Source organism: Maniola jurtina, chromosome 22 (assembly GCF_905333055.1).
Source record: "Maniola jurtina chromosome 22, ilManJurt1.1, whole genome shotgun sequence".
Classification (NCBI taxonomy): Eukaryota; Metazoa; Arthropoda; class Insecta; order Lepidoptera; family Nymphalidae; genus Maniola; species Maniola jurtina.
Window position 1 is genome coordinate 3,230,343 of NC_060050.1, and position 22,254 is coordinate 3,252,596.

The 22,254-nt window shown below is 35.1% G+C and overlaps 1 protein-coding gene and 1 non-coding gene across 2 annotated transcripts in view; one reads left to right on the forward strand and one right to left on the reverse strand.

The window, feature by feature from the left end:
- Positions 1-14,660, reverse strand: part of LOC123876757 (rho GTPase-activating protein 7) — a 376,179-nt gene extending 361,519 nt beyond the window's left edge. The window contains exon 1 of the mRNA XM_045923109.1: positions 14,421-14,660. Coding sequence (XP_045779065.1) covers positions 14,421-14,634 — 214 coding nt within the window. The 5' untranslated portion in view covers positions 14,635-14,660. The remainder of the gene's footprint in view (positions 1-14,420) is intronic.
- Positions 14,189-14,261, forward strand: Trnak-cuu. Its single transcript has one exon. It is a non-coding gene; the product is annotated as a tRNA-Lys (tRNA).
- Positions 14,661-22,254: the final 7,594 nt, after the last annotated feature.

Consider the following 22,254-nt stretch of genomic DNA (forward strand, 5'->3'; position numbering starts at 1 on the left):
ATAACGTTATGATACCTAGAATTACCCACATGTTTATAATTCATCTTGTATATTGGTTATACAAATGCGATCGACTTTCAAATTGTGGTTTAAATAACATTGAGGTATTTAGAAGGCTTATTTTACAATGAAAAATGAAAAATGTTTATTTACAAAATACAGTCTTGTACAATTTTCCTGTGTCTGTGTGGTGGTACCCGCACTAGGTTATCCTGTATCGTGGGTACAATGGAATAGATAGTGAACATAGTGTTAAACAATATAAAAAGTGTGGTTTACTTAATGATGGGCGTTATTGTTACTTTTAAATAGTTTTCAGGATGTATCTACTATGTCCTGCCGGGGTTTTATTTCTCATTAAATGATTTCACAGGTGAATATCTCACGGAACGTGGTATTTCAATCTTCACACTTGTAATCGTGTGCCGAATTAGTTTGGTTAAGAGTTACGATAGGGATTTATTTTCACATAGTGGTTTTGTTTTACGGAAGGTAGGTTCTGGATTTAGGTTCAATCGTTTGCTGCACTCATTGTATAGATAGATGTTTTCCTTTTTCTAGCACACAGTGACGCGATATTATCACACAGCACTCATTGGGCATCTTGAATGTTGTTTTGTGAAATTATTATTTTTTGTAAACCGCTTTGGGATAAGGTAGAAAAAGTTACATGAAATAGCTTTTCGTTTTACGCCTGCCAGTGAAATAATCCGTCTCTACTTGTAATGGTTACTAAGTGATTGGGGATATAAAATGTTAATTGATAAAAATGAAGGTGATCCGTTGTAATAAAGTAATAGTGACCAGGGTTAATAAATTGAGCATTTTGAGAAATATAAATCCTAAAATGGGTGTAAAAGTAGGTTTATCTTATCTGGTTATTCTTTAACTAAATTTAAAATTATGGTAGGTAGGTAGTCAGATAGTTTTAAAATACGGGGTGCATAAATAAGTGTTTTTTTTTTTACAAAAGTGAGGAGAAATGTTTTCATTTATCTATTTTTACCACTTGAAACGCGTAATGTTTGAGTTTCAAACATAACTTTGCTGATAACAGCTCACCATGAACAACCCATGGCCGGCCCACTACTGAGCAACAAGTGTCTCCTCACAGAATGAGAAGGGTTTAGGCCGTAGTCTACCACGCTAGATAACAGCTAATTTACTTTTAATACTGGCACAATAATTTGAGTACTACGAGTAGCAGGTAGGTATAGTATATGGGCAGCGGGGTTTTTTTTTTTTTGTTTACCTGTATTCACGCAATTAACTGTGTACTGCCGCATTTAAATGCAATATGATTTTGTTTTTATTGGATTAACATCGCTTGGCGGGTTAAATTCCTGGCAAATGTTCTATTAAAATTAGAGTAAGTTTTTTTTTAATGGTAATATACCTACAGTACTGCCCTTAGGGCAGGGCGCGATAATAAGTACCTACTACCAAAATACTATTTTCTTTGTTGTACGAAAGAAATTTTAGGCAAATATCTTTGCACTACGCTCGCGTTTGTGGCATGACATTATCCCAGAAATATATTTAAAAAAATTTTCACGCTCGCTTGACTCGCTTCGCGATAGTTCAGTTTCGATATGCATTTAGTTAACGAAACTCTCAGGAAACCACGTTTGTTGTGCTCTCGAAATTGATCAGTCTGTTTGATAAAATCGAAATGCGGTGCCTTATAAATTTCGCTTAGGAGCGCCGGTAGTATCTCATGATAATATGAATAGTGATCATAATTTTTTTTTTAGGCTGATTAAGCATTGAAGGTTTTTCGGCTGGTCTGGCATTTCGCCTGATTTTATGTTTTTGCTTATTTAGCGCGTTCAGGAAAGCTTTGACAACGTTTTATAACATGAGTATATATATATTTTTTTTGTTTTAGTTACCGAAACAGAAAAAAAAAAGCATTAAAGATGTGGGACCGAGGGATAAATCTAGTGTGATTTTTGGTTGGATTATGAAGTTGTAGTTAGGGTATTTAAAATAGAAAGATTTCAATTGTAGGAAATGATGTAAAACATGTTGAGGATAAGTTGTGTAATAAAGTCGATAATTCACTTGTTGGATGTCACGCGATCTCATTGCGAGGAGGAATCTTTTTCTTGTCTCTGTTTTTATAAATACGGTGTTCTGACGGGTTTTTTATTTACGTCTCGGATTATTGAATACTTTCGGTGTTTGATTGGACGGTTAGAGGTTGCAAAAGCAATCGCCCTCTAATTAAAACATTTATTTAGGCATTAGTTCAATTTGGATTAAATCTCGCGAAAAGCCACGGTGGCTGTCTCTCGCGCGTCTTGGAAAGACATTCCTAATGCCTGTTTTTCTGAGGGAGGGATGCATTATCAAGTGAGATGAGCTGCAATGTTTGCGGCTGACTATTTTGGAAAATTTGCAATCGTGGCAAGTGGAGTAAAGTTTGACTAAGCTATTTAATGAACAAAGTATATAATGGATTTGGTGAATGGTTATATTATATAACATTTTGATAAATGGATGAATTTGAAGAGTGTATGTATGTGGTTGATGCACATTTGTTTCATATTTTTACTTAAGTTATAAAGTATTACATTTGGTGAGTAGTTATTTATATTTGGTAGGGTAGGTTTGATAAACAGGTAGTTATCTTGATTAATAAGTGAGTTATCATTTTATAAATGCGTACTTTAATGTTTGATGAACTGGTATACTTGATAAATGTGCATATTTTCATACTTCAAAGACAAGTTGTACCTATTAGTTTCTTCAAGCTTTTAGTTGCTGATAATTATATTAACATTCTTTAGAGCGCATGTCCTATGGACGAAATCGTTTATACATACTTTCACTGTTTGAAATGTTACAATCATAAAGATATAGTTATGACTAGAGGGGGTCATAGCTTGTTGCCGCTCTTGTACATCCATGTGTCAACTAGGTATTGTTATCTCAGTATATTTCAGGGAACCTCCGTTCGGGTGAAAGCGATAGCTGTTGGATAAATGCTTGTTGGGTTATCAGAAGACCGTGTAGTCTTCGATGAGGTTACTTGTAAATATTATAGCGAAATAGTAAGTTTAAAAATAGAATGAGGCTAAACTAAAAAAATGAGACAAAGATAAAAATAATAACTTAAAGCATTGAAACAGCATAAAGTGAAATAGTAACTTACAAACTATACATACATATTTACGAATTATGTAGATAGATATAGTATTACTGGATTATGTATATCAAATAAGAATACTGTCAGCTCATGTTTTGTTTTCGGCGTGGTAATTTTACGCTTAAAACTCATAAGAGATATCATGAGGTTCGCTTTCTGTAAAAGTTATTAGCTTTAACAGTTAATTGATTTATTACATTATTTATTTATTATACACTCAACAAGTAAAAGTATTTTGTTTTGACAAAATCCAAAGAAGTACCTATTGGATTAATAAGGCAAGGTACGAAGCATTGGCTGGATTTTACAACATTTAAAGTTTCCTGTTCATTTTTATCATTGAGTTAATTTGAGGCGGAAGGATCCTCTGGAAAATTTTTAAGATTAAGTTATTAGTAAGAAAGTATATTTTGATTAGGTTAGTTTAAAATGTACAGCCGGTAATTTAAAAAAAATATATATATTTAATTTTACATAATAGGTGAAGCTGGTTGATGCACCAAAAATCAAATTATCATAGGAATTTAATTAAGCTAACATTTTTATTTATTATCAACTTCAAATATACAGTAGCAAACTGATTAGTTGGAATACATGCAGTGATTGGAATATTTAAGTTCCGATAGAAGAATCTATATCGTGGCTTGTTCCTTTATGGACAAGAATATTTTTTTTTGACTCGTGGGACCACTTACACAAAATATCAACGTTCGGTTTGGAGGTCTTCCATGGCTATTCCTACAGTTCCATGAGGTATTGAAGAGGTTAACACTTTGTCGCTCATCACATCAACCAGCACGGCATTTGGGTATGATGGATGGATGTAGATAGGTACACATTTGATGGGGGGGGGGTTTAGTGGTTTGTATCAATAGGAACCAGGGGTTGAATGAGGAAGGCTGAGGACAGTACGTGTGGTGCTTACTAGGGAAGGTTTATGTTCAACAGTGACCTTATGATGATGACGATGTAGATGACGATGATGATGATGATGGACGTACGAGGACGAATCTTTTACGAAACGAATAAAGGAAAATCGAACAGATGCGGGTCATTACGGTTAACATATAAAATAATGTATAAGGTACCTACTTTCTTCTAATCTTTATGATCGATCAGCTTGTGATAGAGATCTTGATGTCGTAGAGAATAGAGATGTATCGAACGGAATATTTATTTCATTTTTTTTCCTGCTATTATGTTGATATCGCTTTTCTCTATGAAAAGGAATTAATGATAAACTAATAGGTATCATTCGGCGGCGAGTCGCGACTGTGTCGTTCCCAGGGTCGAATTTGGTAGTTCTGCTTATGTTACTCGAAACGACAAAGTACGCCATATGGTGCATATTATGGCTAAAATAAAATATATAAGTATCATGTGAAATTATAAATCAAAGATTCTTTTTGCATGTAGATATTATATGGTTAAGAGGCACAAGTGACGCAACTACTGTACCCTGGCGTTTGTTTAACATTGTCCATTAGTACTTCAGAATGTGGATTTTGCTAGGAAAAAAAAAAAAAAAAAAAAAAACAATAGGTAATTGTAAGAAATATGGGAAGCGTAATCTGCATTAAAAGAAAAAGTTTGAATTGGAAGCAACCAGGCATAGGATTTTCATACATCCGTAATCACGTTCCTCTCAACTCTCTAACTATCACGGTTCACGGTACGCCGTTCACAGTTCAGGCCGTGACGCACGTGCAGACGGACAGACGGACGGAGAGCAGAGGTTTAGAAAATAGGGTCTCGTAGGCACCCTTCGAGGGGTACGGAACTGGAGAAAACTAAATTATAATAATGATAATAGGTTTTCTAGGTTACCAAGTAAAATTACTTCTCTTAGGTCGGATTGTATTATGATGGATGCTTATGAAACAAAATTAAATGAACGGTCTACTCAAAGTGTTTTATGTTTGCAGGATCCAAGGATGTTGGAAATGAATAAATGAGGAAAAGAAAGACCCAAAACTAGGTATGGGTCAGGGACACAAAGTCCCAAGGAAGGAAAGCCCCGAGGTTACGGGCTATGGACAAAAAGTCCTATAGGAGGAAGGAGGTAGACCCTAGGATAAGGGTCATTAAAAATTTGGATCTGGAGGGAAAGAACCCTAGGATAAGGGTCATTAAAAATTTGGATCTGGAGGGAAATAAGGACAATCACATATGTATCCCGGTAGAAGAGAGACGCGCCAAGGCTCGGAATCCGCGATTTTCCAAGAAAAGGGAAGAAGAAAATATGTGCGTAAAACTATTGCGTTGAAAGTGTATGAAAATGTTTTGTGATTTAAATCGAGAACTGGCGGCGATTAACTTTAAGTTTAGAGAGTTTATTTTATCAAAAGGACAAGAAGTTCACTTACACATATTCATATTAAGAATCGCTCCCGATTCTAAATATAAATATAGAAGAAAACATAATCTTTAAAGGTATGGTGACTATACAATAATATAAAAAGTCAAAACACGTTATATTCGTTAACAAACTATACCTACATCTAGCTAAGATATCTATGGTGTTTGACACTGTTTGATTAAACTTTAAACTTTGTAAAAGATTTTTCCTCCAGTATGAGTTTCGGCAAGTACATTATGTAGTAGAGCTAGGTAGTTTACATACCATAATTAGTCCTAGCTTTATGTAATTGTAGCATAATAGGTATGTTCGTTTTGTGTACCATATTTATGAGATTTAGCTTTAAAGTGATGCGTGTATGTACGGACTTTAATAGTATTTTCCTAACAAATAGACATATTTTGAATTTGTATAATTGACTTATATAATATAGTTCATCAGTTTTCTTATATAATTCTTTAGTGGGAAGGAGAGTCTAGTTGGAACAGAACTTTTAACAATTTATTTTGAGATACTTGAAACCCTTTAAAGTAGTTTTTAGTAATTAGTTTTACATGCTCATCCCCAAATCTCTATTGAGTGTTCCTGTAAAATATTGGCTTGTGAGTTATAATTGATGCTTCGGACTTTATGCATATACCTACCTTCTTTGATTAAATTGAGGCCTCCTTTAGTTGCTACTGGTCTCGCAATTTTTGATATCTTTATGATTTTTGAAAAATTATTTATAAATTTAGAGTGTCTGCATCTTTTTATTTTAATATTAGCGGAAGAGAACAGAAAAATGAATTTTAGATTAAAGGCTAAATTTGAGTGCTACTGTAGACTGGCAGGTAAAGTTGCGAGGGTAAATAGTTTGGAATTGAATTGAGTTTATCTGCTATTTTCTAATTATATCGGATGGAAAGGGGTGCTGCGAGTGCTCTAAAATTAAGTTGCAATCATAATCAATACCAATGTATCAATAAAACTGTATATTCCTTCTAGTTAAGTTAGCAAGAATATTAATTTAATTAATTACTATCTTAATTTTTTTTTTGTTTTGTTGAACTAAGTCTTTGTCATTTTGGTTGTGAAGTTTACATGTTACTTAAGTTTTAATTTTTTTTTTAAAAGCGATGAGACTCGCTTAAAACAGGATGGCCGAGCTGTAAGCTTGGCCCATATTAATTATCTATAAAACATAGTTGGCGCCACTCAAATCATAACATCATATTAGAAGGCGTCATTGATTGGCTGAAGTTGTTCAACATCTGATCGATAAACGTACTGTATATAAAATTCTTATAGTTTTTAGTTGATGAATTGTAGCATAATAAAGGATAATATTTGTAATCAATATATAAGATGAAAACATCTTTATTACTTAGATGATTTGTGAAACGAGCTTGATGATTTGTATATTAGTCACTAAGTTTATTCATTGTACAATTTGGATTGGCCGATAACGATAAGATAAAAAGGGGAGTGGCTAATAAACGTGGAGAGGTTACCTGTAAGAGTGGTTTTAAAACGACGACATTCAAAAATATACTAACGTAAGAGGAACAACATTTATTTGACACAAATGTAAAAGTTAATAAATTTAAATATGAAATAAAAGTGTAATAATTTATCATAAAGATTGTGTTTGTGATTTCGTCAGACCTTACCCAAAACTGTACTATACAAGCAATTGCAGCGCCGTGTATTGCTGGAGCGAGTCAAATCCAAGTTTTTTGTCATTTACATAATCTTCGATTGTATAATAAGCTTTTTTCAGGAGCATACTTTTAATAGATATTTAAACTTGTTTAAATTTTTTGATAAAATCCTTCAAAAATTTGATTGATCGATTTCGAAGACAACGTATTGAAATGATCTGGTTTTAGTGGATGCAAACAAGAAGTCAATATTATATTGAGTCCCAATATGAAGGAGGTAGGTAGGTACTAACCTGGTGCAGGATGTGCGGGGCGTCCCCCCGCCTCATACCCCGATTGCCATGTCTACCTGGCGTGTACTAAGTATAGCTATCTATTAGTGGACGAACTATCAGAATCAGATCTTCAGTTTCGGTTATTACCACCGATATCCAAACTTTATCTCTTTATAATCTCGTACATGTTTAGCTCTCTTTGATCAAGCTTCGGATGCCTACGGCTACAGACTTTGATGAATCATGGTATACGCGTCCCATCTTAGGCCACATCATCACTTTCCATCAGGTGTGATTGTGGTCAAGCGCTTGTATTATAATGAATAAAAAAACCTACCTACTTCGTCGAAGCCTGTAGATCTTTAATCATTGTTATTATTATTATAGATATACATAAATAACATTATATCAGGTAGTATCGTTATAGCAAAATCATACAGTAACTAGGTGCCTTATTCATTGTAGTTTTTGCAAAAAACGAACCTCTTATATAACGCCTGCAATTGTTGCAGAGCAAATTTTTATTACTACGATATTGATGTGAAGTTAAAACCGGCAGTCGAGTTTAAGGTCAATAAAATCAATATGGCAGACAGAACAATTGCTGCAGTCAACGACATACCTACCTACTATAATATGGCATATTATTGTAAATTGAATATGAACTTGAAAAGAGCAACCGCCGAGTTTCTTGCTGGTTCTTCTCGGTGGGAACGGCATTCCGAACCAGTGGTAGACTTTTTTGACGATTCAAAAGCATTTGTAAAAGTCTAATTGAATAAAAACACTTTGAATTTGAATATTATGCCCAATAAATAAATGAAAAATTCTAGTTTGTGCGTTTGTTGTGGCGGTTCCGCATTTTTGATATTTACCTAGGTAACTACCTATTTAAAAATTATTTAGAAACCTTTAAGTGTATGTAAAACACTATCATAAAAACTATAACAAGTGTAAATTAAAAATTTATAACACCCCCGACAAGTGAAGGTTACAGTAACTAGAAAAGAGCTGATAACTTTCAAACGGCTGAACCGATTTTCTTGGATTATAGCTAAGGACACTCTCGATCAAGCCACCTTTCAAACAAAAAAAAAATTAAAATCGGTTCATTAGTTTAGGAGCTACGATGCCACAGACAGATACACAGATACACACGTCAAACTTATAACACCCCTCTTTTTGGGTCGGGGGTTAAAAATATAATTGTAGATAGGTATGTAAAATATATGACTCATTTCAGTACCGTAAAGGTGCTCTCAAAAACAGTAAAATTCGTGTAACTAACGGCCCTGATGGTATACCGATAAAACCAGCTGGTATTCAGTTGATATAAGAGTCAATAGACTAGAAAATCTGAGGCTCAGGAATGGACTGGAATCCACCCAGGTGGAAACTGAAGAAGATCAGATTAGGTATCCAATACCGTTGCGGGCTATGTAAAAGACAGATTTTACTTATCTAGATATTGGATCGGACGATATTGAAATGCTGTTAACCCGGCAGGAGGCGCTTCTGGGTACTACCTACCATGGAACTTAAAAGTGTTAAATCTCATCTAACTTATTTCTAAGTTTTTCTTACAAAAAAAAAACTCGTAAACTACATGTGAGAGCCATCTAAGTACCCAGTTTTCAAAAAGAGAATTTGGGAAATGGGTAGGTAACGCATTCAGCAGTTACGGTGTTTTAAAGTGACAAATGGGCATTATTTTACCAGCGACTATTATGACCTGATACTGTGATGAAATTCTTTATTTTTGGTATAAATGTTTAAAACAATATCTATTTTAACTATTAAAAGCACTCATATTTAAGTGCTTTCAAATTACTTCGGGGGCATAATATTTTGGGAAATATTTGCACAAGATTTTATACAGAATAGGGCGTACTTGCACAGGCTTTACTTAAAGAGAGTTAAGTGGATACAAATTTATATCAGACACATTAATCTGTCATGTTTCAACTGTCTAAACCTAAGCAAAGTCATCTCAGTCTTAAGCCGAACTAATTTCGTAATGCATGCATTACGAAATTATGCATTTACAAATGTCGTGCCAATACTTTCATAATGTAAATTCCGCATTAGAGATTTAATATAGCCTTTAGGACGTGCGGACTGCGGACAGGGCCCTGTGAAGACAAAAGTATGACTCTCTATGGAGAAAAATTACATCTTGTGTCCATAGCGTTCAGCCCGCGAGTCCTGGACGTTTTCTATACCTATTGTCAAGTCTATCCTTTTGCCCTTTTCCATAATTAATTAATAGCATATGAAACACACTAAGGGTACTTTTTACCCAGCAGCGTAAGTTTATGTCCTAAACCTGGACACGCCGGATTTCAGGTTAACCTGAACGGCCATTCAGTAGTCAACGACGCAATTCACTTCGCTTGGCTCAAAGCCACACCGCATTCGATGTTTACGGGCGTCATTTCACAAGTTCTGGGGACGGATATTATCTTTAATGTTGCATAATGTCTGAAATAAATATTATGGGTTATGGGGTCAAATGTCACGTAAAATATTATCGGCCGTGAAATTTGTTAAGTTGTGCCCACACCTGTGAAATATAGCATATAATATAATATAATAATATAACGCAGAGTTAATTTTATAGTCTATAAACATCAAACATGAAACTCTCCTGGCTACAAGATGAAGTTAAACAGCACTAAAATTCGACTAAGTAGGTACTAGCCGCGAACTTCCGATAAATCAATGTACCTATTTATTATAGTTATTAAATTTATATGTTAAATCGCTAATAAACCTTTAAATAAAAATAAAAAAATGAATAAATTTATGAGTTAAGAATTTTTCTTCTGTTATTTGATATCCCACTCGATACAATAGCGAAAAAATTTTTTGGAGACCTCAATTTTTTTGCATGTAACATCCGTTAGGGAAAAAAATTTTGGAGACCCCCACTTTTTTTCATGTAGCATGCGTTAGGTCAATTCTTTTTCGTATAAAGTGTAGCCTATGTCACCCGGACCTTTACAACGAATCGATTGACACCTCATTCATCAAAATCGGCCGAGTAGTTTAGGCGCTATGGTGGAACACAGAATCTGGATCACGGATACAAACATACAATATACTCACATACATACATATCTACATAAACTGCTAAAATCATAACCCTTCCTTTTGGCTTTGCCGCAGTCGGGTAAAAACACCGAGAAGAACCGTTTGAAAACTCGGCGGTTGCTCTTTTTAACCCCCGACCCAAAAAGAGGGGTGTTATAAGTTTGACATATTGTGTATCTGTGTATCTGTCTGTGGCATCGTAGCGCCTAAACGAATAAACCGATTTTAATTTAGTTTTTTTTTTTGTTTGAAAGGTGGCTTGATCGAGAGTGTTCTTAGCTATACTCCAAAAAAATTGGTTCAGCCGTTTAAAAGTTATCAGCTCTTTTCTAGTTTTCTTGTAGAAAAGAAGGTTAGATAACCCTAAGGTTCATAATATTCAAGTGTCAATTGACAAATGTCAAACTGTCAAGATGGACGTAGCCTAGATATACATAATTATTTATTTGAAAATGATGTTTTGGAAAACTCAAATACTTTGGATCGTAGGCGCCGAATAGTCTAAGAAAATCGGTTCAGCCGTTTGAAAGTTATCAGCTCTTTTCTAGTTAATGTAACCTTCACTGGTCGGGGGTGTTGAAAATTTTTAATTTACACTTGTCAAATAGTCAAATATTTGATATCTTAGGTATACGAGTATAATGTCATGCCATATTTCACTATGCCATGCTGGAAGAGCGAGCTGCAGCTCAAATCCACGCTCTTTTATCATTTGCATAGTCTTCGGTTGTGGTGGCGCTCTTTAGGGAAGGCCTATGTCCAGCTGTGGACATCCACAAGCTGATGATGAATAATTTTAATAGTTTTTTTTTTTTGTGTAAAGGCAAGTCCGAAATTGATTGCGGAATTTTGTTACGTATACAATTATACCACATAAATGACTTTTGGAAGTAAGGCCCCAGTATTATTGCGGTCCCGCGAAGAATAACGGGTCCGTTTTTCCTTTTGAGGTACGGTACGGAACCCTAAAAATCATGACCTCTAAATACCGTAATTCGGAATAATAATTTCGATGAAACTGTTTTAGAAACAAACAGCCAAACAGCTTTCAAATGCTGAAAATATAAACAATTGTAGGTGTTTTTCAAACTACGAATTTACAAACCAATAAAATTTTACTGCTTCCTTTCTTCGCGAGAATACGATTTGAAAGTCGGATTGTGAGTGCGATTTGAGTGTTCTTTTTATAAAATGCAATTTCAAATGGAAAAAATCGGTCAAGTGCGAGTCGGACTCGCACACGAAGGGTTCCGTACCATCGTGTTAACCAAACCCAAAAAAAATCACTAAGCATTAGGCTCCTCTAGGTTGATGATTTTTTTGAAAAAAATGCACCCAATTATTCATAATATTATCATGTACCTACCTAAGCTATTTTTACCCGACTACGGCAAAGCCGAAAGGAAGGGTTATGATTTTAGCAGTCTATGTATGTATGTATGTATATGTATGTATGTATGTGTGTGTAATTAGTCACGTTTATTTTTTTAATAAGACAGAACTTCCCAGAATCAGATTCTTTTCGATATTTTCGCCACAAAAACCTGGTAGAATTCAGTTTATGTAGGTATTTAATGTAAAAATACTATTGCTAATTAAGGCTGTAGACGGTTGACAGTCATCGTAATGCCTTTTATACCTAAGTTAGGTATGCCAGACAGACATTCCATCAAGATATAGTCGTTTCATCTTGTCGCAACATTTATGGGTTGCTTTTATCTATTGTCGTAGATTTTATAGCAGCCTTTATTGCCAGCCAGCCCTTTTCTAATCTACGCTTTGTTATTAAACAATTCAGAGATAAGTAAACTTTAAAGATTTAGGGCTTTATTACTTCTTTTAGGAAACATTTGTATAAAAATCTTAATAAAAATTTCCAAAAAAATATCTCTGCGTCGTCTATATTTTTATATTATTGCTGAGGGTCACGACCTTTTCCATCAATCACGTAGTGAAAAAAGTTTTCTTATGATAAGTAATAATGCTCTGGATCCCCAAATCCTTCCGCACATTACAACTCGGACGAGATTTCGACTCTTAGGTTTTTAGTTACCTAATATTTAGATACTAGCTATTCCACTTGTCCTTAAAAAGACTTATCATGCACCATTTTAACTCTATGGGTAAATTGTCACCTCAAAAGTACGATTCACCTTTAAAATAAGGACTAAAAAAATTTCAGAAGAAACTTTTCCAAATCGGTCAGGCGTCTTTGAGTAATCGGGGCACATACATAACAATATTAAAAAAAAAAAGATTCCAACGAATTGAAAAGCTTTATCCTTCTTTGAAGTTTTTAGAGTCGTGATAGCCTAATGGTCAAGACGTTCGCCTTCTATTCGGGAGGTCGAGGGTTCGATCCCAAGCCCACACCTCTTACTTTTCCGAGTTATTGTGTGTTTTAATGTTTGTATGTTTCTTGATTTTAAAATTCTTTCACTTATAGAAAGCTACATTATCAGCGTGTATAATGGGCTGTATTCTATTTTCAAAAATTAGTTAATCACTTATAATGTTAATTTTAACTTCAACTTAAATATTTGCACACTGTCGGTGACAGTCGATTGTGTAGGGACTATACTGATTCATTGTTAACTTGTTATGTACCCACAATCTGGTAAATGAAATATTTATTATTATCTATACTAATAAATAAAATTGGAGTGTCTGTCTGTAATTTCGAAATAACTACCTCATATTAAGCTCATATGGTTATTTGAACGATACCAACACTGAATCACACGTTTTTAAAATTTTTGTCTGTCTGTCTGTCTGTCTGTCTGTCTGTCTGTCTGTCTGTCTGTCTGTCTGTCTGTCTGTCTGTCTGTCTGTCTGTCTGTCTGTCTGTCTGTCTGTTTGAAAAGGCTAATCTTTGGAACGGCTGAACCGATTTTGACGGGATTTTCACAGACAAGTAGAGGATTGACCAGGGTGTAACATAGGCTACTTTTTTAACCGACTTTCAAAAAGGGAGTTGTGTTTTTCTACCTATGTACACCGAAATCTCCGAGATTTCTGAACCGATTTGCGTCATTTCTTTTTTAATCGATTGAGGAACTTTGCGACATTGTTTCATAAAAAATTTGGAGTCCAACTCCTCAATCCTGATGCTGCAGGGGATCTGACCAATCCACGCGGGCGAAGCTGCGGGAATCAGCTAGTTATTATTATAAAAAATTCAAAATGGCCGCCTTGAAAAAAGTGCTTTCGTGTAGGTACGATGTTACGGATAAAGGTACCCTTCATGTGCGAGTCTGACTCGAACTTGACCGATTTTACTTACATAACTGACTGTACTACGAAGTCACAGAATATAAACAAGCTTTTTTTTTCTCCCTCGTCTGGCTTTACACTGATTATTGTATTATACCAATGTCAAGTTTGTAGTTACATATTTACAAGTTAGGGAAACTATATACGTATAAGTATGGACGTCGTCTGTGCCGGCGCCCGCCGACATACATGCGGCGCCCCTTTAGAGCCCATCCCAGACACTTCCACCACCAATAAACACCAGCAGAACACAAAAACCGATCACTTCTAACAAAAAAACACTCCAAAAAGTCACAACACGCGCGCCAGCAAACGCCAACAAGTTTTTTTTTCTTCTCGTCTGGATTAAACAAGTTATATTAAGTATAGAATAAATTCGACCTCGTTAGCACCAGCCCGGCTAGCTCAGTCGGTAGAGCATGAGACTCTTAATCTCAGGGTCGTGGGTTCGAGCCCCACGTTGGGCGGAACACCTTTTTCTTCTGCTTTTTTTTTAATATGTAATTTTTTTTAAAACTCCCCACGTTGGGCGGAACACCTTTTTCTTCTGCTTTTTTTTAATATGTATTTTTTTTTTAAACTAATAAATTATGAAACTGTATGGAAACTGTTTAAAAATTACAAACCTGCAATTTTCCGTTCCCTCATTTTCCTCCATAGTTGCTCAGCTTTCCTCATAGGCCAGTTTTCGATCTTCGCACTGAAGCTTCTAAAGAACTTGTATTCTTTAAAATGTGACATTCTTCTCTCCATTTTGCTCGGCATCGGTTCTGGTGGTGGTGGAGAAGGTTCTTTTGGTGGTGAAGAAAGCGCTTTTGGTGTAGAAGACGGCGACGCCATCTTGAATATTTTTGAACTTCGGACTATTCAAATAACATTGATTTTGTTATTTTTTTTTTATTTTTTACGCCCGATTTTCAAGCATAATATTTTGTTTATTTTTTTATTACAGTATGTTTTTAGCTTCAAAATATTATTTTTCTTGTAAATAAATGTTTTTTTTTTTAAATTCGGATTCTTGACTTTGGTCCCAATTTTAGACGATTCCGTAATGGCGTATCATTCAATTTAATAACACTTTTTTATGATTCAGGATTTGGTTTTTAATAAATATTTTCACATTGATTACTTTTCAGACTTAGATAGGATAAGTAATTAGGTATTTATTTATATTTTAATACAGACTGATAAGTGATAGCTTTTTATCAAAACCTATTTGAAAATGACTAGATTTTTAAATACTTTATTATTTATTATAATTTAAAATATTTAAGTTTTCCGCTTAATTTATTTAAATATAATTTGGCAAATAAGCATTTTAACACTTATTTTTTCACTGTCTTGTCGACGATATTTTTAACCTGTAAAAGATACAAAACCGGTTAATTTAATTATACTTATCTAATTTGATTAAATAAATAATCATTACTAATTTACTAATCTTCTAAGTATATACAAGTGTAAATTAAAAATTTAGACCACCCCCGACAAGTGAAGGTTACAGTAATTAGAAAAGAGCTGATCACTTTCAAACGGCTGAACCAATTTTCTTGGATTATAGCTAAGAACACTCTCGATCAAGCCAAGCCACCTTTCAAAGAAAAAAACTAAATTAAAATCGGTTCATTAGTTTAGGAGCTACGATGCCACAGACAGATACACAGATAAACACTATACACACGTCAAGCTTATAACAACCCTCTTTATGGGTCGGGGGTTAAAAAGAAAAGAAAAATAAAAGCTGGACGGATCGGGCTGAAAGGCACGCAGTTAGCTATTATGACGTATACTGCCGCTACGAAAAGATTTTTGAAAATTCATAACTAAGGGGGTAAAATCGGGGTTTTGAAATTTTTGTTGTCTACGCGGACGAAGTCGCGGGCATAAACAGTCTACTGATAAATTAGATAAAGCTAAGTTTAAGTTACTATTTAAAAGATTGCGAAGGTAAGCGTCAGAGCTTAGTCGTATTATGTACTAGCTGATGCCCGCGACTTTATTCCCGTGGATATAAGTTTTTAAAAATCCCATGGAAACTCATTGATTTTCTGGAATATAAAGTAGCCTATGTGTTAATCCAGGGTATAATCTATCTCCATTCCCAGCCAAACACGTCCAGCAGTTTTTGCGGTGAAAGATTAACAAACATCCGTCGTATCATACATACAAACTTTCGCATTTATAATAATAGTAGGATATTTAGTAAAGTATGTTGTTTCTGCTTTTAGCTCTAGATTAAGCTAACGTAGGCGTTGCATGTTAGTAATCCCTCTACACGGATAAGACCGTTGCATATGCAAATTACGCTAATTCCCTTATAAAACGGTTGACAGAATGTCGCTTAAGCTGAGATACTAACTTACTAAGTAAAGCGAAACACTAAGTATAACTCAAACTCAACTAAACTAAATGATGCCCGAAACTTCGCTCACGTGGATACTGGATAGTTTGTTTAAAAATAACGTGGGGACTTTTTAACTTTCCGAGATAAAAACAGCCTATTCCTACTTCTGCGATGGACAGGTTTTAGAGGAAGAACCCATCACCGCTCTCTACAGAGCACGGGTGCCTCCCGGTATAAGAAGTGTTCGTAGAAGTGTTAAGTAGCGTTCTGGTTAAACCCTTTTTATACAAGCCCGACTGAGATCTGTTTTTATACAATGCTTTTTTGTGCTATCTTCAGATAAGCCCATTTGTTTTGCACAGATGGTGTGATTCATGAGATTCTGACTCTTGCTGTATGAGATTTGTGTCTCTAGTAATGACATCTCTCTGCCCAAAGGTTTAATGTAAATCAACTAAGTGCTGGCTTGGGAGATGGCACTGTAATAAAATTAAGCAATTAAGCTCATCCATCACAACTCCGTAATGGGTTCAGTGTCTATGCACAGCTTAAAAACACATACAGTGACCCCAGAAGACGCTCTTGACGTATGCGAGCGAGCTGGCTTCGGTCCCGGTTCCCGGAAGAAAGAATACCCGGCTGTGTTATGGGCTCTTCTCAGACTTGAGCGCGTTTGGAACAAAAATTCCGAATTGAATGAAATTATTTTACAAAATGAAAATTATATAAAAATAGCAATAATTTCCATCTCTAATATTATCTACTGCTCAAAGTATGTAATAATAGCTGAAGTGTGCGACTTCGTCCGCGTGGATATAGGTTTTTCAAAATCCCGTAGGAACTCTTTGATTTTCCGGGATAAAAGTAGCCTATGTGTTAATTCAGGATATACTTAATCTATCTCGATTCCGAATTTCAGCCAAATCCGTTCTGTAGTATTTGCGTGAAAGAGTAGCAAACGTACACACATACATTCAAACTTTCGCCATTATAATGTACTGCCGGTCGACTTCTGCCGGTCAGTATAATTCCTCCCCTTGTAACCCCGAAGGGTTGCTCTATCAAGACACCTCTATCCACTGACTGTATGAAGTATCTCTTTACGCTGTGGTCTATGTTAGCAAAACGGGAAGATTGTTTCCCTTTTTCATTGAATTTTCACGGCTTCCAAACTTTGTTTTATTATTTAAGGCGATTTAATTGTGGTTAAATGCTTTTAACAAATTAATACCGGAAAGTCCTGGGTAAATTTTTGAGCAACAAATTGTCCATTAGAGTAAAATATCAATTTTGATTATTTGCTTCTCATAAAAGTTCATGTTTTTCTGTCTGTCTGTTTGTTGGATAAGTAGGTACGTTTGTATGAAAAATGCTGAAGAGTGCAGTGGGTCACACTGGATGCAACAAACAGGCTGATTGTTGGATGTACTGAGGCCTACCTTTGAGCTTTGAGTACACCAATATGGTGGCCTCAAACAATCACAGCGGTATATAAAGGATTAAGGTGTCATCCTACCGACAGCCGCAGCATACATAGGTTTAATATTCTGTGCTATTTGGAATATCACGCCACGTAGAACTAGGTAAATTACGGTTTAGTCTAAGACACCAATTTAGTTTGCATCAATGTAATCGCTTTTAATTAAACATCAGCTATTTCATCGTGTTTCAATAATAATCAATTAATTACTTACTTAAGTTCATAAACTTAGGTAATAAAAAAAAAAGATTCCGACGAATTGAGAACCTTCTCCTTTTTTTGAAGTCGGTTATTTATCTTAATTTAAGTGACCTCGAGAAAAATACCTAACTGATCAATATTTTCCTGATTGAATCTTTTATAAAAGGGTATAATTAATAGGTAACAAATTAGCAAAATAATGCCTTCTATAGGTTGATCTATATTTATATCTATACCTAGGTAGGTTACTATAATAAATCTGTAACTGGATAAATAATTTATTTTAAAAATTTAAATCGGGTAAAGCTTTTCTATCGCGATAATAGAGCTAAAAACAGTTTTTCTCATTATTTATCGGTCTGGCTGTTCGCTTAACAGGGCTCTCTCCGTCACTTACTCCATACAATCGTAGTTCCAATTTTATTAGAATATTAAGCAACCAAAGTCCATGAAATTTTCCAGACATATTCTAGAAACTAATATCTGTGCCTGTGGTGTTTTAGATTTTTCTAAAAATATGTAGTTTCAAAATTACAGGAGCTCAAAGATTTGTATGTGAATTTTTAAGACCGCGTAACTATGAAACCGAATATTTTAACAGAAATCTGGAAAACCACAGGCATAGAATATTCTGCAAAATTTCATGGACTTTGGTTGCTTAATATTCAAATGAAATTGGAATTACGTTTGTATGGAGCGAGTGACGGAGAGACCCCTCTTAACACTTTGAAATCAATGATCGGATTTGAAAAACAATTTTTAAATTTTTAGATAATAATCTGGCTTATACTTAAGATATTTTTATCCTGAAAAACAATTGGGTTTCTTCGTGATAGAGGATGCTTGTCGATGTTAGGTACATACTCCATCAGTCCGTTGAAACTGGTGAAACTAAGATAAACTTGATATTTATGTATGTTATATTGTGTCCTCCCTAAGAAAGGATTTTCATTAATTCCATCTGAGCGAAACTGGGACGTGTCAATCCATACTATCCATACTAATATTATAAATGTAAAAAGGTGTCTGTCTGTCTGTCTGTCTGCTACCTTTTCACGGCCCAACAGTTACACCGATTCTGACGAAATTTGGTACAGAGTTAGCTTATATCCCGGGTACGGACATAGGCTACTTTTTATCCCGGGTTCCCGCGGGATTCCTAAGGACCCATCCGCTTAACCGATTTGTATAATATTTCGTACCGAGGTAGCTTGCGTCCCTGTAATTGATGTAGTCAACTTTTTATCCCGGAAAATCAAACAGTTCCCTTGGGATCTTTAAAAACCTAAATCCACGGATAAAGTCATGGGCATCCTCTAGTAGTTAATAAATAATAGACTTACCTCACTAATACGTCTTTCAGTATGTACACGAACACTTAACACCTATTAACACTAGGATAAAATACTAAAACACAACACCAATACAGGAAACACACTACGAAGAGAAGAAAACCGCGACAGTGTTAGAAAAGTTCTCGCGAAACGCGTGAAAACTGTACGTCTGGTCTACACGCGCGAATCTACAGGTCTGCTGCATTGACACAAAACTTTCCCGCGTCGAGAACAAACAAGGACAAACATATCCTTAGCCGGTAATCTGAAAAGAGACGCATAAATTTTCACAGTTCATCGCGGAAAAGCTCGGAAAATTCATGGTACGAGCCATGGGGATATAACGTCATTAAGTGCTATAAATATGAGAATATGATTGTAGATATCGCCTTGAGCCGGAGGGCTTATCGTTATTGAATTGGTAAGCAATCACGTATCTCAAAAGATACTAGACAGCGTGGGAGTTCCGTAGAATATGTCCCAAAGATCCTCTGCAAAGCCGCAAAGCCTTATTTATAACTAAGTATATCTGTTTACAGACAAATTCACATGTCTTTACATGGTTTTATAATGAATCATTATTTTTCCATATAAACTCCTTTTTTCATTTATTATTCCTCAGATAAAAGTTATTTGAGGATTGAAAAATTGCCCCTTAGTGCTTAATTAAGACGTTTTTTTGCGCAACGGATCAGCCTGGCTGTCCAGCGCGGAAATGCAGCCCGTATTCTTGGCACCATTCCACACGGGCATGATTTGTATAGTAATTAGATACTTTTAAGTTTTATTGTAATATTTTCTTTATTAAAAAAATAAAAAATAAAAATTAAGACGTCTAACTCACTTTGTTTTATTCCGGTAAGTACCTACAAGTTAGCTGCGACTTACTGTTACTGTGTTAGTAGACTGCGATCTCACCTGGTGGTAAGTGATGATGCAGCCTAAGATGGAAGCGGGCTAACTTCGAAGGGGTGTGGCACTTTCATTGAACCAATACTCCAGATCGGTTTCTACTCGGCATCGCACCGAACGCTTAATTGCTTGGCGGCACGGCTTTGCAGGAGGGTGGTAACTAGCCACGGCCGGAGCCTCCCACCAGATCAAACTCTTACTCACTCTTTATTTTATATATTCATTACTTATATAGTAACAATAGCATTGTAGTAATTTGCTTACCCATACCCAGAGATCTACAACCGGTCGACCTAACAAAAGCTTGCTTGAATGAAAATCCTATATTCGTAAAGGATATTTTTGAATACAGGAGTATCGGATCAGGTAGAGATATTTGAATGAACGCTTTCAAAAATATTAACGAATCTTTTATGAAAGCTTGTATAAGAAATTGCTCCATCGTAGCGAAAATCCTGCTATGTCGACTGAAAAAAGTATTTTCAAAAGCCAAGCTTACCTTTTAGTTCATTGCTAAACTGTAAGTATGTCACAAATCAAAATGTTTTTAACCCCCGACTCAAAAAGAGGGGTGTTATAAGTTTGACGTGTGTAGCTGTGTATCTGTGTATCTGTCTGTGGCATCGTAGCTCGTAAACTAATGAACCGATTTTAATTTTTTTTTTTTTTTCATTTTAAAGGTGGGCTTGATCGATCAAGAAAATCGGTTCACCCGTTTGAAAGTTATCAGCTCTTTTCTAGTTATTACTGTAACCTTCACTTGCCGGGGGTGTTATAAATTTTTAATTAGGTAGGAATCTCAATCAAAAAAAAAAAAAAAAATTACTTACACTTGTCAAATGATTCACTTTGCAAAGTTCGTTATAATTCGAAGTTCTGCCAAGTTGCGAGTTTTGCCATAACAAAAAATAAGCACCTGAACTAAGTTTAAAGACTTTTAAAAGTTCTTATTAAGCTCTCAATTCACTTTCCGGATTTCCGTGAGGAGAAATGCCGTGATGCTGTAGAGTTTTGAATGTCGTATTGAAATGAACTTAAAGTTTACCATAGACGTTTCTTCGCGAGCTTTTACTTTTTTCGTGCGTCTTGGTTGTTTGATTTTTTTTACTTACTGAACTACTTAGTACAGCTAAACTCCTTTTTCAGCACATAAAATTTCTAGATTGATATTGAAGGCGAAATTCCACTGATTTTATCCTTAGCCTTAAGCGAAGTATCACTAGTAATAAACCTTGCAGAAATTAGTTCTAGCAAGTTACTTGCACTGAATAAACATACACAAAGTCAATTTCTGCAACTTTTTCCATTGGTAAATAAAGTTAAAACACAGAAAAATAAGGTAGGAGTTGCTTTTTTAATTCTCGGATATCTCTTGAACCCCATGACTTACAGCGGTGCTTCTAAAGAATGAAATTAAGCACTAAAACTAAGCTTTTCACTGACACAGGTTTCATTAGTGTTGAGTAGGTAGACCACTTTGCCCATTCTCCTTTTGCAATTTCTTGAAGAATGATTTTTGCAAGTTTTATTGCTAGTGTTTAAGCAATATTTAATTGATAATTATTATCCAAACGAAATCAAAGAATCAAAAACCAAATCGAAGACGCTTGCATTTAGAATAGGTACTTAAACTATGAATTATATTGGAAACTAATTATATACGAAACTGATTGCCCCATTTGCTCTTTCAATATTATTATTTACTTTCCCAACATGAAGGACCTTTCCTTCATAAGGTATATCCAGCTGGCTACAAGTAGGTATTGCGAATTTGAGATTAGTTCAGAAGCTATTGGCATAGTTCAGGGAGTTTTGAAATTTCTAACAAACTTCACGGCTTCAGCTACACTGGCAGACAAATGTAGGCTACTCAGAATAAATATGCTCCACAAGTGTAAATTAAAAATTTATAACAACCCCGACAAGTGAAGGTTATAGTATCTAGAAAAGAGCTGATAACTTTCAAACGGCTGAGCCGATTTTCTTGAATTATAAGCTAAGAACACTCTTGATCAAGCCACCTTTCAAACAAAAAATCAGTTCATTAGTTTAGGAGCTACGATGCCACAGACAGATACACTGATACACACGTCAAACTTATAGCACCCCTCTTTTGGGTCGGGGGTTAAAAACAATGAAAGGTATATAGTCGTCAAACAATTATAGACGTTCACTGCTGGATATAGGAC